Here is a 17432-nt window from a genome sequence, read left to right as displayed (position 1 = left end):
CTACCAGCTAATTAAACCAGGAGCCCCAAATACAGATTTGCAAAAGATTATATACAAAAGGGCAGATTATGAAGATCATGTGAAGTATTCGTGCCACTTTACCAAGCCTACTAAGACCACATCTGGAATGCTATAACCAATTTTGGTCACCATATTACAAAAAAAGATGTTGAGACTGTGGAAAGAGTTCAGAGAAGAGCAACTAAGGTGATCAAAGGCCTGGAGACCAGCCAGACCCAAAATCTGCAGCCGTTCTTCATATGGTTTATATGAAGAACAGCTGCAGATTTTGGGTCTGGCTAGTCTAAAGAAAAGAAGAATTAGGGGTGACTTGATAACAGTATTTCAGTATTTGAAGGACTGCCACAAAGGGGTCAAATTATTCTCCAAAGCACCAGAGGGCAGGACAAGAAATAATGATTAGAAACTGATCAAAGAGAAGGAACCTGAAATTAAGGAGAAACTTCCTAACAGTAAGGTCAATTAACCAGTATTCCAGCTTTCCTTCAGAAATCATGGGTGCTCCATCCCTGAAGGTTTTTAAGAAGACTTGTCTGAGATGGTATAGGTTCTCTTGCTTGAGCAGTGGGCTGGACTAAAAGACCTCCCGAGGTCCCTTCCAGCTCTTTCTAACTCTCTCATGAATGGCATTTGTGTTAATAGGAAAAACATCTTACTTTATATCAAGTAACCGTCCAAAACCATGTGGTTAGTCTCATTGTCACCTTTTATCATATATTAGAATGCCAGAGAGTTCCTGGGGTCACCATAGCTTCTTTGATTTATATATAATTACATTTTTACAACTACATGGGATTTTAAGTAGAAAAATCAGTTCTTAAGTAAGAAAAAAAATCTATCTTTTCAACTTTTAAACACAACAGTAACTAGAATTGATTGTGCCAGATTGAGTTGAGTTGAGTTGTATTTAAAACCAGATTTTTTTGACTACATGCTTTCAAGAGGAAAAATAAGAAAAACATAAAACTCCTCTAATAGTTCCAAGAATAAGTTGTCAGATGTTTCCCTTTCTCCAGTAGGAGACTGGGAGGTATCCAACTTTCTCTCTTCCTTCCACACCCTATCTTTATTTGTTACATCTGTTTAATTGAGCTGATGGAGGCAGCGTTGAACAATACCTGCAAAGCCAGAGGTTTAGTCTCTGATAGTCAATCTGTTTTCAGAACAGTGGCTTAGCCTATTTTCACAGGCATTTTCTTCCATGCCATTCCTGATTGTGGACTTAATTTTCACACACAAAAGACATAGATACAGAGGGGAAAGAAGCCATAGATGTTTTTTTGTTTAGGAATTGTTTGTGATATTGAAGGACATTATATAGGCAAGCAGTATACACGTTTTTTCTTAGCTTGTTCTTCAGTGGCATAGGGGAAGAAAAACCATGTCAGTGATATAAATTACAGGTAGTTCTCACTTAACTCTTGGGTCCTTGAATTAGAATCCAAATTTCCCTCATTAAGCGAAGTCATAAAGCATAACATCAAACCACTGGTTTGCTTAGCGATGGCAATCCCATCGGTCGCTTTTGCCATTGTAAATCAAGGTTCATTAAGCGAGAACCTCCTTGTAGCGCTCTACCAGTTTCCATCAGGCAAAATCACTGGAGAAGCTGGAAGGAAGTTGTGAGTCCTGGGCAGCTCACAAGCAGGCCATTCGACAACTTAAGTGGCTGCCATAGTGCAAATGCAGCCAGGCCAGGGATACCTGCTACTCTACGCAGGGGGGGGCTCACATAGCCAGCAGCTGTGTCACAAATGGCCAGGCTGGTACACCTCATCAGTAGCAGACAGTGAAGATCAGGTAGGATAGCAGAGTGCAGGGCAGCCAAAAGGCAGAGATTGGGGGACAGATAGGTCCAGGGGAGTAGTTAAACTATCCCTGCCGTTGTAAATGCAGGCAGGTTGCCAGGTGCTCACATGTTGATCATATGACAACAGGGACACTGCAACAGCCATAATTTCAAGAACCTGTAAATCCCATGGAAGTTCCATTCATTCAGTGCCATAGTAACTTAGAATTGTCACTGAATAAATTGTTGTTAAGCAAGGACTATTTGTAGGTCTGGATAGCTGCTAAAGAGACATTACCATATAGCTTTAATAAATATTTGATAAGATCTGTATTTATTTTAGATTTCTTAAAAGAGATTAAATTTATATAATTAATGTCATTTTGATTTGCCAATAATTTCCTGTGCAGTGGCTCATAATCAGGAGGCTGTGAGTTCGATCCTAGGTAGCTGCAGATATTTCTCAGGGCACAATGAGTAACTATCTGCTGCAAACTCTCTATTGATGATAGGAAGGGCCAATAAACCCTCAACTCCACCCTGATGTAAGGGATTACAGGGTCATTAAAAGGCAAAAAAATCATGTGCATGCTTTTCCTTGCATTTTTGTTTGCAGAAAAAAACTTCAACAAATTTTGAGAAGACAAACTTTTTAAAGAATAAATGCTCATATATTAGTTAAAGAATGTAAAACTGGATAAATTCACATAGAAATCCAGACTTCCGTTTCCAACTCCCTGTTCTTTGTGATTTCAAACATTTCTTTGTGATCAAGCATTCTTGCCAACAATCTCATTAACAATACATCAATTTGGACTTGCAGAAATTGGCCTCAGGCCTGTCTGCTGTTCCTGTCTACCAACTACATCCTGCAGTGGCTGGAATTTTGTTGCACTCTTTGACATTACAGTTCTAGATTTTATAACTGAAGATGGACGTGAAAATAAATATGAAATTCCAATGCATCAGGAATGGGGGGAGACTTGATAAGTAGAGTTTCGTTGCAATGATCGGACAAAGTTTCATGCTCTGTGTCTCTTGTCTCCTCTTGAAAGGCAAAATAATATGAACAAGAAAAAATACATTTTGGATAATGTACATTATCCAAAAGTTCTGCACATTGCAGAACTTTATTATTTTTTCAGCACAGAATTAAATTGTAGCTCCTCATTTCTTAATTCATTTTTCTTGATCTTTTTCTAGTTTTGAATCCTGGTTTGATATTACCAGTATTTCTGAAATTGCTGAAGATATTGTTGCTAAGGAAAGAGAACAGAATATCTTGCATATGTTGCACCAGGTCTGTTTTCATTGCTTAAAATATATGTTTTTTTTTCTTCCAGATTGCCACTTTTTCTTGAAATGTTATATTGTACCATATTATTGATAACTCTATATGAACACAAATGAATACACTTGCAGATACCACTGTTAACATATATCCATGGGCATTCTTACTTTCCCCTTATGAATTACTCACACCGAAGAAGCATTTGCTGAGAAATTAAGGATTTTTTTTCCTCACGACTTTGTTCTTACACTCAATTCAGGATTTAGTCTTTGCCCAGGGCAGTGGAAGCTTTCTATGGTGCAAGTATAGTTGATATGTGAGAGGGTTGGTGAGAATAGATGGGGGGAGTCATTTCTTTCACCAGTCAGAAAAATTGTGATTGCTTCTGTTTTGTGTTAGCTACAGTAGGGAGTGGTTATACATGGAAATATTTAGCTTTGATGAAAGGGAGACTGTTTATATTCTCTTATGTTTTTACAAAAAAAAAAAAAGAATCAAGAACTCTTAGTTCTTTGCCTTAGAAGGAAAGTTTTAAGCGCTCCATAGTTTACAGAAGAGGTTTGTCCGTCAAAATGCAGCTGAGAGCAATTACGTATAAAAGCTCACGTCATGCAGTCTTGGAATGGCAATGCTTTTCTTTTGAAATAAGCAAGGTTGTAATCATAAATTGATAGAAATATATTTTAATTTCTTGACTCTAGATTTTGACTCCTTTCCTATTGAGAAGACTGAAATCAGATGTAGCTGTAGAAGTTCCTCCCAAGCGTGAAGTTGTGGTCTATGCACCTCTTGTTCAGAAACAAGAAATTTTCTACAGTGCCATTGTAAACAAGACAATTCAGAAGCTTTTGGGAAACAACCAGGTATTTGTTTCAGTATTTGGCTTAGGGGTGTCCCTAAGCAACTATATTTCGGCCCTTGTCTTCTATTTGGGTAAAGATAGAGTATAGACAGAGGGGAAAATGGAAAAGCTGAAGTATCATATTTCCATTTTGTGTCACATCTTCACTAAAACATAGGAAGAAGGAAGCTGGAATACTCAGTTATGGAAAATAAAGTCACCGGGGACCCATTGTAACTTAGACTCTAGCATTGGGACAAGCCCTAGGAAAGTAACTTCAGCAATCACATCTCTTGTTACTTTGAATTCTTCGCCACTTGTGGATTTTGAAGTTGTTGGGAACAGGAGGGCAAATACCTGCTTGCTCAGGTCTTTCTCCGCTTGACTGGAATTGGGAGATGGTCAGTGAGTGTTTATAGCAGAACTAGCTGGAGACCGGTGCTTCACTACAAAACTATGTGATCGGGCTTAGTTTTGGGGGAGGAAAATAAGGAGGAAAAAAAAAATATGGCTCTGCCTACCAACATCCATCGGTATTCATCTGGCTAGCGTCCTGTCTGTGAGAGAGTTGAGGGCTGTTTGGAAACTGAAACATCATTTGCTGTCAGCAAGAAGGAAGACAGCAAGGAGCCTGGGCGTGGCTTAGCTCAACTGTTCTGTACTAAAGCTGGCCGTTGCTCTGAAACTGAAACTCCTCTCTTCTGCTTGTGTTTTGCATTTGGAACAGATTTGTTTCAGGCGGCGGGGTGGGGGGGTAGAATTCCTTGGCATCAGAGCGTGTTCATAATAATATAGGAAATAGTAATGCTCTGATGGACGTTTCAAAAAATCCTTTCTTAGGGAGCATCTAGAAGCCAAGAGGAACACACGTGCCTAATTTCAAGCTTGTAGGCTTTATGCTTCTGGAGATTTTGTGATGATGCGTGAGGGGCATTTCGCTTTTATAGATAAATAGATAGCATGGAAGGGATCTGGGGGTCTTCTAGTCCAATCCCCTGCTCGAACAGGAGACCCTCTTGGTGTTATATGTATCCCTAAATACTTAACCTTGTTTGTGACCTGGATCCCCAAGACTTCCTCCAATTCTTTCTTTTGTCTTACGAACATGTTCTTTGCTAAAATCTTTGTTTTATCTTTATTTATTTTCAAGCCTGCTACTTTCCCATACTCTTCTATCTTTTCTATCAGTTTAGGTGCAGACTCCAATGAATCCTGTAATATAAATACTAGGTCATCTGCAAAAGCTTGTAATTTATACTCTTCTTTTTTAATTTTCATTCCTTTTATTTCTTTTTCTTCTCTGATGTTCCTATTCAGCACTTCCAGTGTTAACACAAACACAGAGGCGACAATGGACAGCCTTGTCTGGTCCCCTATCTATAAAGTCTGTTAACTCTCCATTTATCATAACCTTTGCAGTTTGTTTATGATATATCTTGAATAATTTTTTTCTTCTCTGCATTTCCATAGCATACATGTCCTTGTTTGTTTATCAATTGATTTATTCTTCTCGAGTCTCTTTCCTTTCTCAGTTTATATGCTAGCCATCTGCCTGGTTTATTTGCATCTTCAAAATAGTTCTGCTTAGCATTTCTAATTTTTTGTGTTATTTCTTCTTTTTCCATTAGCCCCAATTTATGCTTAGTTATGTCCATTTTAATTTTAATGTCCTTTTTTGTGGAAATTTCTGTAGTTCTTTTTCCAACTTCTTGTAGTCATCTTCCAATATTTTAAAGATTTTTTTCTGTTTTATATTTCTTTTCCTTGTATAGTCCATGATCAAACCTCTTGTATAAGCCTTCACCGTGTCCCAGAGGTTCTGTAATGATGTATTCTCTTTTGTATTTTCTTTAAAGAAAAAAGTCAGTTCTCTCTCAATTTTCTGTTTAAAGTCTTTTTCCTTTAATATCATATTATTTAAAGTCCATCTAGATCTCCTTTTTTGTCCTTTCCATACAAGGCCTGCGGGCTGAATCGGCCCTCGATGAGGCCGAATCCAGCCCACGTGGTCATCTTGGAAACTGTAAGGGTCGGCCTGCATCACTTTGGCCCGGCCCCCGGCCATCCCAACGGGTGTGCATATGTACAGGCCCAGTTCTCCGTTGCTACATGCAGAGTAACTAAAGTAGTCTGTGGGACTACGGTTAAAAAAAATCGTTCAGACCTTCCAACCCGGCGAGATTATTATTATTTATTTATTTATTCATTTATTTATTTATTGTGAGAAGTTGGGAGGTCTGAACTATTTTTTTTTTTTAGCGTAGTCCCACAGACTACTTTAGTTGCTCTGCACGTGGCGGCAGCGACGAAAGGAGCTTGTGAAGAGATGTGGCTGCCCTGGGTGGCGTTTGTGTGTGTGTGTGTGTGTAAGGCTTGTCTTGGCTGAAGGGCCCTCAGGTAAGCCGGGGTGGGTGGGGCAGCTCTGCACCCCCTGCTTTGCTTCGTCTTCCATCCCCCTGCCTCACTTTGTTCTTCACTACTTCTTGCCACCGTAACCCAGCAGGAGGCTGAACAACGCACTGGTACGACGGTCACAAAGCAAGGTAGGGGTGTGGAGTATGAACCAAGGTGAGGGAGTGTGCAGAGCTGCCCACCCTGTACCAGCTTACCTGAGCGCCCCGCCAGCCAGGCATTGAAGTGCCACAACTGCCACCCCAGCGAGACAGAGAGAGAGAGTGGAGGGCTCTCCAAACTCTGTGTGAGGTGTGTGTGTGAGAGAGAGAGTGAGAGCACGAGCGTGCAATCCCTGCTTTAGTTGGGGCATTCCAGGGGTGGGATTCTACCAGTTCGCATCTATTCGCTAGAACCGGTTGTTAATATTCTAAGCAGTTCGGAGAACAGGTTGTTAGAAGAAATTACTGGCCTAATCCTGTATGGAAGGCAGGAAGGAAACATTCTGGTGTTGCCTACAAAAACTGCCTCTCCTTTAACCCTTATTACATTCTGGCAGGACTAGACTTCCTGACTCAGGAACTTCTCTGGAGGTTTTTCCCCCCTCCTTTGCTGGTACTTTGCTTGTGTGGAGTGACCATTCAAAGTTACAATGGCACTGAAAAAAGTGACTTATGACCATTTTTCACACTTACAACTGTTGCAGCATCCCCACAGTCATGAGAGGCCAGGCAAGGAGATGCGTGCCTCGATGTGAGTGATGTTGAGTTGGCCACACCCAGCCAATAAGATGACCACTAAGCCATATCCACCCAGTCACATGACCACCAAGCCACGCCCACCACCTAAGGCACGCCCACAGAACCAGTGGTTAAAAATTTGAATCTCACCCCTGGGGCTTTCAAGCTGCTGGCAGTGGCGTGGGGGGGGAAGAGCCAACCGGGCAACCGTTATTCTCCTCGTCCTCCCCACTCAAACAGTGTAGGCTCTGGGACAGCGGGACCTCCCATTTCTCCCCCAGCGTGGCGAACTCCAGATTCAATCGGGGTATTTAAGCTGCTGGCACTGATAGCCACCTAATGATTGGCCTCTTCCCCAACCAGCCGGCCTGCACCGCCTAACCTGCTCCCTGCCAGCTGGCGCAAAGCCTTGCCATTCTTTTCCTTGCCCTCCCCACACAACCAGCAGTAGGATCTGTGGGACAGGGTCTCATTCCAGCCCCGGCACAATGAACTCCACAGGTTGGACACGGGTGTGAAGGGCCTGGCCCTGGTGCGCTGCTCACTTGGGTCAGCCGTACTGTTGACTCCCCTCTTCTTTGTAGCAGCCCTTAGATATTGGAACACTACTATCATATCGCCCCTAGTCCTTCTTTTAATTAAATTAGACATAACCAGTTATGTCGGCAACCGTTACTTGTATATTTTAGCTTCTAGTCCCGTAATCATCTTTAATCATCTTTGTTGTTCTTCTCTGCACTTTTTCCAAAGCGTCAACATCTTTTTTATGGAAGGGATATGACACTTCTCCCATTTCAGGGCGGCACTAATAAGATAATTAATGAAGAAACCCTTTTGACCAAGGATGTCTTGTAGAGTTATAGACCAGTTTCAAACATAAACACACAGCTCTCTCCCTTTTTTCTGTCCTATATCATGGAAACAGTCAGTACCCTGGGACATTGCTTAATTTTAATAATTAAATTAGTGCAAGCTGAAACTACATCAATATAATTTCACAGGCCGTTGATACATAGAAAGCTGAATTCATGAATTGTGGGGTTTGGCAAGCAATACCTAAAATTCTTCAGATTTGGCAAAAATTACTTCTTTTTTAGTTACATCTTGTTTTGCCTTTGCACTGGCTATCCTTGAAAATAGTTTGCTCAAAAGTAAGCTGGTATGGTGCAAAGTACAGGGGTTATCTGATTCTATCAGAGAGAAAGATCTCGTTGTCAATATTGCACTATTTAAGGTGCTGTCTTTTAAAGCTATAAATGGCTTAGATCACAATTATTTAAGAACTGTTTCTCCTGTTTCGAACCTATCTAGCTTTTAAGCTTTGCCAAAGAGGCTCTTTTGAGCTCTGCCACTTTGGGGCATTTCAGAGGGGGCCTCCTGCATCGCACTAGGCTTCAAAACACACTCTCCTGAGACTTGCATTTAACTTGGCATCTAGTCCTTCCCATAGTACCAGAGTTCACCAAACAGATATGCAGATGACAGAAATCTATAAGTACCTAACACTTTGAACAAGAAAAAAGATTCAAAGGCTTAGACAAGCTTAAATAATGGAGAAAACAAGTTGACATTTAGCAGGGAGCGATGTAAAAAGTCTGCATCTGAGGATCAAAATTTGTAAAGCATGCGTAGAAGATGGAGGAAAACTGGTTTCTCAATAATATATATATAAAAAAGAGCTGTTTCCCTCCTCAAATCTCTTTGGAGCTATTCTTGGTTTTCTGACCATTTTTCATCATAAAGAGAAATATCCAATTAATCTTCCTTGGTCTATCATTTCATTTCAAATAGTCAATTAACAAAAAAGCTTCTCAGAATATTCATGAACTGGCAGAGACATGGTAACAAGGTCAGCCAATGAGAGCTGAATTAGAAACTGAAACGGAAGGAGCCTGGGCATAGCCCTGCAGCTCTGAGTGCTGTGCTAAGAACTGAAACTACACTGCTCTGAGCTCTGAAGCTGAAAACAAGTCTCTTCTTGTCTGCCTGTTGAAACTGAAAATATTCTCTTCTCTGCTTGGAAGAATCTACTGTTGGTATTGTACATTTACTCATATATTATTATATAAATAAAGAAGTTAATGAATCCTGCTGAATCAGTCATCTTTGTGCTTTCTGGATTTGATTTCTGCAAGAAACTAACACAGCTTCAACCTTTTCCAGTCATTATTCCACAGATTATAATAGGGTGATTAAGCAATGTACCAATTTTTCCATCAATACAATTGCCCACTAACAAACAATTTGGATCACCATAGATTTGTACAACTTTAATTTGAACCACTAAAGTCAATCTGCTCCGTGCAAGATTCCAGATTAAATGAGGACTTTCCAGATTTCATCTGAACACATCCAGGGCAAGAGAGTCATGTCAATGTCTAATGGATCTTAGCGGTAGAACTTTATTCTTAACGTTCAGAATTTGTTTTCCTGTAATTTGGAATAATTATTTTGTGATCTCCGGAATGATGGGTAACAGGTCTTAATCATCCTCTCTGGCACTTCCTTATAGGTTTTTTAAGAAATGTTGTCATAACACAACTCTTTTCTTTAAAATTACAAGTTCCATCAGGCTTCCCAAGACTTCATTTTCTGTTCTCTGATCATCTTGCAGTTCTCTGAGTTTGTTCCAATTTCCTTGATTATAATGTTTCCCTTTTTGTGCAGCCATTCACGGAAATAGTTTTTGATCAATCACAATTCCTCACACGTGTTTAAGCCTAGTTATAAGAGAAGGGGTTGATGCATCCTGCCACCATTTGACCTGATGATACTACAGTCTTAGTTGAGGGGAAAATATTTTGTCGGACTGAGACTCTTTGGTCCCTTTTGTTATCAGTGGAATAGATTCTTTCTTGTACCTTTTGTAAATTCATATTCCCCTGTCAGAACATATACTCCTTAGTTATTTAGTTTTAGTTTTAGTTTCAGTCTTAATGCCCAAGTCTTCGAAGCTACTGCTGATATGGCCATTGTATTTATTGCTATAGAAGAATTGATCTCCTAGGAATAAGTGTTCTTCCCCCCCCCAATCCACCCCCAACTAATCCCCCTGCCCCTTGAGAAACTCTACTTTAAAGATATAGGCAACCTGGCAGTCTGTTGGCAAAAACCAGGCATCTTCGGGGCAGATAAATATTTATTTGCATGCTTTTGGAGAAACAGGATATTCAGATTTGGGTGTCTATTTCTGCCTCCACTGTTTTGTTATAATTGCAAGTTGTAGAAGTTTTGTTTCTAATACAAAGAAAGTCATCCTTTCTTATGTGTGTTTCTCTTCCAGAGTCTTATAGGACAACATATATACAATATTTTCAATGATGAGCACTGGGCATTCCAATTGCGTGGACTATTCTATGGTAGACCATGTCTTTGGTCATTTTTAACTCTTCCCCTTCAGAGTTTTTAGCTTTTTCCCTTTTTCATGAACGTTTAATCCCAGAAATACATTAAACAAGAACTAGTATTTGAGCTGTCACTTATTTATTTACACACCCTATTTTCACTGCTCTGTCACTCAGCTGAATTGTGAGGAATAAACTGGAGCAGAGATGGCATACACTGAGGAGTTCAAAGGAAAACGTACCAGTCCAGGTGCAGGACCCATGAATATAAATGCACCGATCACTGCTCAAGGAACACTTCTATAAATGAGTTCTTCCATTTTATAGGAAGAAGTTGTGGAGTTGAGTTCTACAGGCCGACCAAAGCGACGCAGTCGGAAAGTAGTTAATTATCGTGAGCTCAGAGAAAATGAATTTCCAGATGCGCTGGAAGAACTAATCAGTAAAACACAAGAAGAAGCTGAAAGAGAGAGGTATTTAATCTAAAGTTTGTTTGGATTATTTGCAAAATACCTTTGCGGGCAGATAACTTTAGGAAATAAATTCATAATACACCTAAATATCATCCTTAATCTTATTGGTAAATTGTTCTACACAGCTATAGATTAATCAGCACTGAAGCAAAATAATTGGATGAAATAGCCCTTGAAGTGAAGTACTGACATCTTTGGTAGATTTTACTTGTAGCTTTACTTCAGCTTGCTTTCATTTGCAAGGCCAGTGATTGCAGTGGAGATGCCTTTGGATTCAGAAATCAACCTTAAGTTGCAGAACATTATGATGCTGCTGAGGAAGTGTTGCAACCATCCATATCTTATTGAATATCCCCTGGACTCTGTCACACAGCAATTTAAGGTAAACATTTATTCTTTCCTTTTTAGTCGACATAAAACTATGGATCTGGTTTAGACCTATTTTGATTGAAAAAATTGTCTACAGCTTTAGTCAATTGTTAAGCAAAGCTGTTGGCTGGCCCAAAGAAGTCGGGTTTAAAATATTCTGTATCTACCAGCTATGTGATGGGATATGGGCGACATTATGTTGGTTTCCAAGGTAGACTTTAGGCTAAAGATCCTGCCTTGCTTATACAGGTAAGGGACATGTAGGTGCGGCACAGCAGGCTCTGGCCTCCCAGTCCACAGCCCTTTAAAGGGGGCGCAGACCGCAAACCTGTAAAGGAAGCAGGGGATGCGCTTTGCAAAGGAGGTCAAGGTTTGTGCGGTGAGAGCTAGGTCTGCTGGGGGGGGGACAGTGAGGGTGAAGGGGACCCTTCCTGTAGGGCAGTTTTGGGGGCCTTCCAGAGCTAGAAGAGCGACTCAAACCATAAACAAGATATTGCACATTGGTGCTGGAAAAGGAGAAGGTAGTTTGAATTCCAGGGTATGCTGTCCAGCACAAAAAGCAATTTGCATCCTTCTAAAGGTGATTTAAAAAAAAAAACTCCTTCATGAACACCACTCCGCTGCCACCTGTTTCTTGAGCCCGATTTCAAAAGTTTCCTTTTGAGGGACGGTCAGGACAACGTTGCAGAGGTGCTGCAGTTCCTTAGGGGCTCCCTCTTCTTTTACTCTACTTGGTTCTAAGAAGATTGAAATTTTCCTCAAAGAACTTCTTTATTGGGTACATCATATCTGCACGGTCAAATGTAAAACCAACGCTAAGCCTTGCAATTTCAGTATAATTAGGATAGGAAACAACTCCCTCCCAAATTGTCACAGGTCACGTTGGCCAATTAGGTTAATTGGCAGGTTCTCCAGGCACTCCTCCCTGATTTTACGTCACGAGAAAGCTCTGTGTTGTGTCTAGCAAAGCGTTCCATCCTTCTTCCCTCCTCCCCACACTGTGTGGCAACTGACGAACAAGAAAATGGCCCCTGCCAGGTTCGTTTCGAAGTTGGCACTTCCATTATTCCCCCAACCTCTTTGTGCAAAGAGATTGTTTTGGGATTTGTAAAGGAAAGTGTAGTAAAAGCTGCTGGTGGCTTCAAGGGCCAGTCAAGTAATATATGAATGGTTTAGGGATCGCTCTGTCATGCATGCATAAGCAGGTGTGTTGCTTCATTAAGCTGTAATCTTGTGAATAATAGGCAAGCAAGTTGTGTGAGCAATCCTTTCACTTCACTATTTCCAAGTTTGTCTGTTTGGAATTCTCTTCAGCTGGAATCTGACTTAATTCTATCAGTAAGCCCTCTCCAGCCATGAGTGCAAAGATTAATGTCAGAGAAACGGGCACTTTTCCTGTTAAAAGAGTGGTAAGTGGGTGTACAGGTAGACCTCAACCTTACGACCACAATTGAGCCCCAAATTGGTGTTGCTAAGTGAGAAATTCCTTAAATGAGTTTTGTCCCATTTTATGACTTTTCTTGCCACATCTGTTAAGTGTTAAATTAGTAACGCGATTGTTAAGTGAATCTGGTTTCCCCAATCACTTTGCTTGTCAGAAAGTGGCAAAACGTGATCATACATGACCCCGAAACACTGTGACGACCATCATACATATGAATCAGTTGCCAAGCATCCAAATGTAAATCATGTGACCCTGGGGATGCTGCAACAGTCATAAGTGTGAAAAACGATCAGTGACTTTCAGTGCCGTTGTAACTTAGTGAACAGTCACTGAGCGAATTTTTGTAAGTCGAAGACTTTCATTGCCTTTTGGGGGATCATCAAGTAAGTGACTGGTGGTACTCAAATATTACTATGTCCTAAAAGTGGTACAATCTGTGAAAAGGTTGAAAAGCAATGAGCTGGGAGTTCATATGAAAACAAGAATTCATAGGTTGATGATATGTTATGCTTTAATGCAGTGGCCCCCAACCTTTTCTGTGCCACGGCCCAGTACCGGCATCACAAAATGATCCGCGGCCTGGTACCGGCATCAGCACACAAGGCAAGGCGAGCTGAGCGACCGCCCAGCCAGCCGTCCCCCGCTTCTCCCTGCCACCTTCAACTCCTCCGTTGTACCTTTGTCGATGGGCTTCGCTTCGGGATGGTCGCTCGTCTCACCTTGCCTTGGGTGCTGAAAGAATCCTCGCGCCTTAGTTTCGTTCGAAGCCGCCCCCTTTCGATGAAACTAAGGCGCGAGGATTCCTTCAGGACCCAAACACCGCTTTCCAACCGGAAAAGCTCACCCGGAAGTACTTTCTCGTCAAACAAGATGGCGGTGCCCAGCAAACCGGTGGCCCGGTGGGAAATGTTCCACGGACTGGTACCGGTCCGCGGCCCGGTGGTTGGGGACCCCTGCTCTAATGAACGGTACAATGACAAAAAAAAGTAGAGGTGAGTCTTGGGAAATTATGCAGCATTCTGAATAAATACAGTCCAGGGAAGCAAATACTTGGTTAGGTGACATGAATTGGTGGGAACAAGACAGGAGACTGCCAGAAAAGTCAGGGATCTTTGGGAAGCCAGGAATAAACGGGGAATGGTAAGTAGAAAAATACGCAGCTACGTAAGCATAAGCCTGTTTATACGTGTATAAGGCAAAGGAAGGAATATAAAGCTTAAAGCATTATTTGATCAGTAAGGATTGAAGAGAGAGATTGTAAATGTGAGAGAGATCATTCTCTGGGAGTGAGAAGTGGGAAAAGGAAAGAAGCAAAAAAGTTAAAAACGAGAAAGTACAATGACTTCAGGAAGAGAAAATGTAAGTCCTACGTGAAAAAAAAAAGATTAATCTGGGCAAAGAATGAATACAAGGAAATGTGTGGAAGCTGCAGGGAACACAGTGGAAATAATTATAAAACAGAAGTATGTGGAATTGTGCTAAAAGGAAGTATAAATAATGGTTATCAGAATGATGAAGTGGGAAAGGATTTGGGTGAAGGGAAAATACATGTAACAGAATACTGCAAAAATATGTGATAATATGATATGTGTAGAGAAAAAGGGAATGCTGGGAAGATTCTAGATGATACAGGAATAGCAGTGATGTGTTGGAACTGAAACTAATACTATCATTGTTAATGTCTAATAAGCATCGATTAAAACTGAGAAAGTTAGAAAATGATAAGCTGCAGGTATAGGCAGTGTAGCTGGAGAAATATTACATGATTTGATTCTGGGGGAGTTTGGGTGCCTTATTTAACGTGTATGTGGATATTGCGTTTGTGGCTGTGGATGCAATGTAAGATTAGAATGTCACCATTGCTCCCCTGTAATCAGTATGTTGTCAGAAACATCACAGTTAAAATAAGGCATACTATTATATGATAAAAAATTAAAATATAAATACAAATTATATACAAATTTTACAGATCTTGCCCAGAAACTAGTAACATTAATTGTGTTCTGTGTCAACTCATAAAACATATCGTGTGGTCCTCAAGTGTACACTGATCAAAACACAAAGGGTGGGTATATGTAGTGTCGTTGTCTGCCTGTCACCACAATTGCAAAGAGCAGAAGCCACCAGACACAGCCCCATTTGTTCAGAGTGTCTCTGGATCTTGGTGTACCCGTGTACAATCTATTCAGCCATTTTCATAGTTCCCAGCTTTTGTCAGACCCAGGTGCCAGCTCTTCTGTTGGTTCCATCTAATGTTGGTTCTTTGTAGCTGTTGTGGCCCGCCAGCTGCCAGTGGAACTGACGGCAGAATCGGACGAGATTGGGGAGGAACTTGGGCCAGTGCTGGAGTCTGGGGAAGGCTCTGATGGATGCTTTGTGTCGGATGCAGAGACAGAGTCAGGGCCGTCCGACATTTCCCAGGTGCCTTCGGAGGCTGATAGGAGTGAGGAGGAAGAACATCTGGGGCCTTTTCCAGACACACATATGCATAGAGCTGTTAGGAGAGGGGAACAACGGAGGTCAAGGAGTCGACTTGGGAAGCAAAGCACACATGGGACACTGAATGGCTCCTCCCCGGTTGGGGAATAAACAGAAGGAAAAGGGGGGTGGTTGTCGTAGGAGACAACCGTCCGTCTTTCTGAAGATTTTGCTCATTGTGTTTCGTGCCACAGAAAAAAGCTTGCCAGAACTTAATTTGCAGCTTTCGGCTGGGAGCTTTGCAATTATTGCAAGGAACTGATAAGGTCTGTTACTGCAGTTAACTTGTTGAAGGACTATTGCTTGGACTTTTTGGTGGGTGAATGCAATTAATTCACTAGAGGTAAATAAAGATAGGGGTTTTTCATGACAAGGGAGTCTGCTTCTTGCTTCTGGTAAGGCTGGGTCAGAACAGTAGCTTTCCATAGATCCACTCTGCTCTTAAATTCCACAAAATCTTCCATCAACCTAATAGACTATGTCTTTCTTTGATGATAAAGGAAATGAGACCATATTTATAAATGTTCCTTTTGAAAGGCCAAGAAAATCAGCATGTTAAAAGCAGTATTATATTCATAATATAAGTTTTGTTGTTATTTCCCCTCTCATATGAAGGTGGATGAGGATCTAGTGAAGAATTCTGGAAAAATATTACTCTTGGATCGCATGTTACCAGAACTAAAAAAGCGAGGACACAAGGTACTACTTTTGAATTTAGTATTTTTTTTAAAAATCATATCTCTGAGACAAGTTAACTAAGGAATATTTCCTCAATTTAGGTGGTGCTGTTTTCACAAATGACCCGAATGTTGGATATTTTAATGGACTACTGCTATCTGAGAGATTACCAGTTTAGTCGTCTGGATGGAAGTATGTCTTATGCAGACAGAGAAGAAAATGTAGGTGTCCTTTTCTCAGAAACATTAACCTGATTTGCTTAATTTTTTGTGAGATTTATCAAGAAAACAAGTTGAGTGTAAGCTATTTGGCTTCAACTTATCCTCTGCAAAAATCATTGGGAAGCCTCTGCAGTCCTGTTGCTCTGTTTTGGAGATAAGTTGTTGACATGATAATGTTGTATATTATTATAGAATTGCTGGAGATTAGTGTGGATTAGTGGATTATGTCTTGAAACATACATTTGTGATGAAAAATATATCCAAAAATATTTAGATCAGTGTTTTTCAACCTAAGCAGTTTTGAACTGTGTGGACCTCAACTCCCAGAATTCCTCAGCCACACTTAATTCAAACTATAGGTTATCATGAATAATTGCAGGTGTAAGAGCGTAATTTCAAATTAGTTTTGAATTGCGTGCCTCTTATATTTAATAAGTTTTCATTTGTTTGGATTTTAAAAATGTATCCTGTGATGGCTCTTTTTTTAAGTTTTCAAACAGTTCATTGGGAATTTTTAAAAACTACTAAATTTTCCACTGTTTTTAACATATGTTCTTAACCTTCTCAACTCCCCAAACATTGCAAAATATAGGAGCGTGCCCAAATATAATTCTTCCTATAATTTTTTGTAGTTGAAGCAGAAAGGTTTATCTTTAAGGACAAGTATGCCAATTGTCCTATTTCATGTTAAACTGGTGATATTCTGCCTTTTACAGATGAAGAATTTTAATGCAGACCCTGAAGTTTTTATATTTCTGGTGAGCACACGAGCTGGAGGTCTTGGCATTAATCTGACTGCAGCAGATACGGTCATAATTTATGACAGTGACTGGGTATGTACTGTGTATTCTGACAGAAGTCCTAATCCCAAAGGACTGCATATTCAACTCCCATCAGTAGAGTAGTTTTAGAATCCACTTGGAATTTAAGCTCTGCCTATGAAATCTGGTACCATCTTAGAATAAATGCACATTCAATTAGTGAGAGCCAGTTTGGTATAGTAGTTAATGCACTGGTTAGAAGTTGGGAGGTTATGAGTTCTGCCTTAGGCACAAAGCCAACTTGGTAAGCTGGCAAGTCACCTTCACTCTTGGAATGACGCACTGGCAAGCCACTTCAGAAAATTTCATGGGCTAGTTCAGGCAGTTACTAGGAGTCAACATTGACTCACAAGCACTAAAATAATAATAATAGTAAAACATAGGGATGCTTTAAAGTAGCTGCATCTTCTTCTGAGCAAGCACAGCTGCCCTTTCTCTTGATGTGTACTATTGTTGCACTGCATTGTAGATGTAAGTTGTCAGTCAGTTGTCCCCATCAGAGAACATTTTTCCCCTAATTGTTTAACAAGT

At 40.6% G+C, this 17432-nt stretch overlaps 1 protein-coding gene across 1 annotated transcript in view; it reads left to right on the top strand.

Annotated features, from left to right (window-relative positions):
* HELLS (helicase, lymphoid specific) overlaps window positions 1-17432 on the top strand; it is a 38355-nt gene that overhangs the window by 15272 nt on the left and 5651 nt on the right. Inside the window, exons 12-18 of the mRNA XM_026714499.2 lie at window positions 3014-3110; window positions 3803-3964; window positions 10745-10890; window positions 11134-11272; window positions 15797-15880; window positions 15961-16080; window positions 16797-16913. Of these exons, the coding sequence (XP_026570284.2) occupies window positions 3014-3110; window positions 3803-3964; window positions 10745-10890; window positions 11134-11272; window positions 15797-15880; window positions 15961-16080; window positions 16797-16913 (865 nt within the window). The remainder of the gene's footprint in view (window positions 1-3013; window positions 3111-3802; window positions 3965-10744; window positions 10891-11133; window positions 11273-15796; window positions 15881-15960; window positions 16081-16796; window positions 16914-17432) is intronic.

The sequence above is a fragment of the Pseudonaja textilis genome, chromosome 4 (genome assembly GCF_049901715.1).
Source record: "Pseudonaja textilis isolate UNSWEBS1 chromosome 4, rPseTex1.2, whole genome shotgun sequence".
NCBI lineage: Eukaryota > Metazoa > Chordata > Lepidosauria > Squamata > Elapidae > Pseudonaja > Pseudonaja textilis.
The sequence above is the reverse complement of the archived record's forward strand: the minus strand, read 5'-3'. Positions and strand labels throughout refer to the sequence as shown.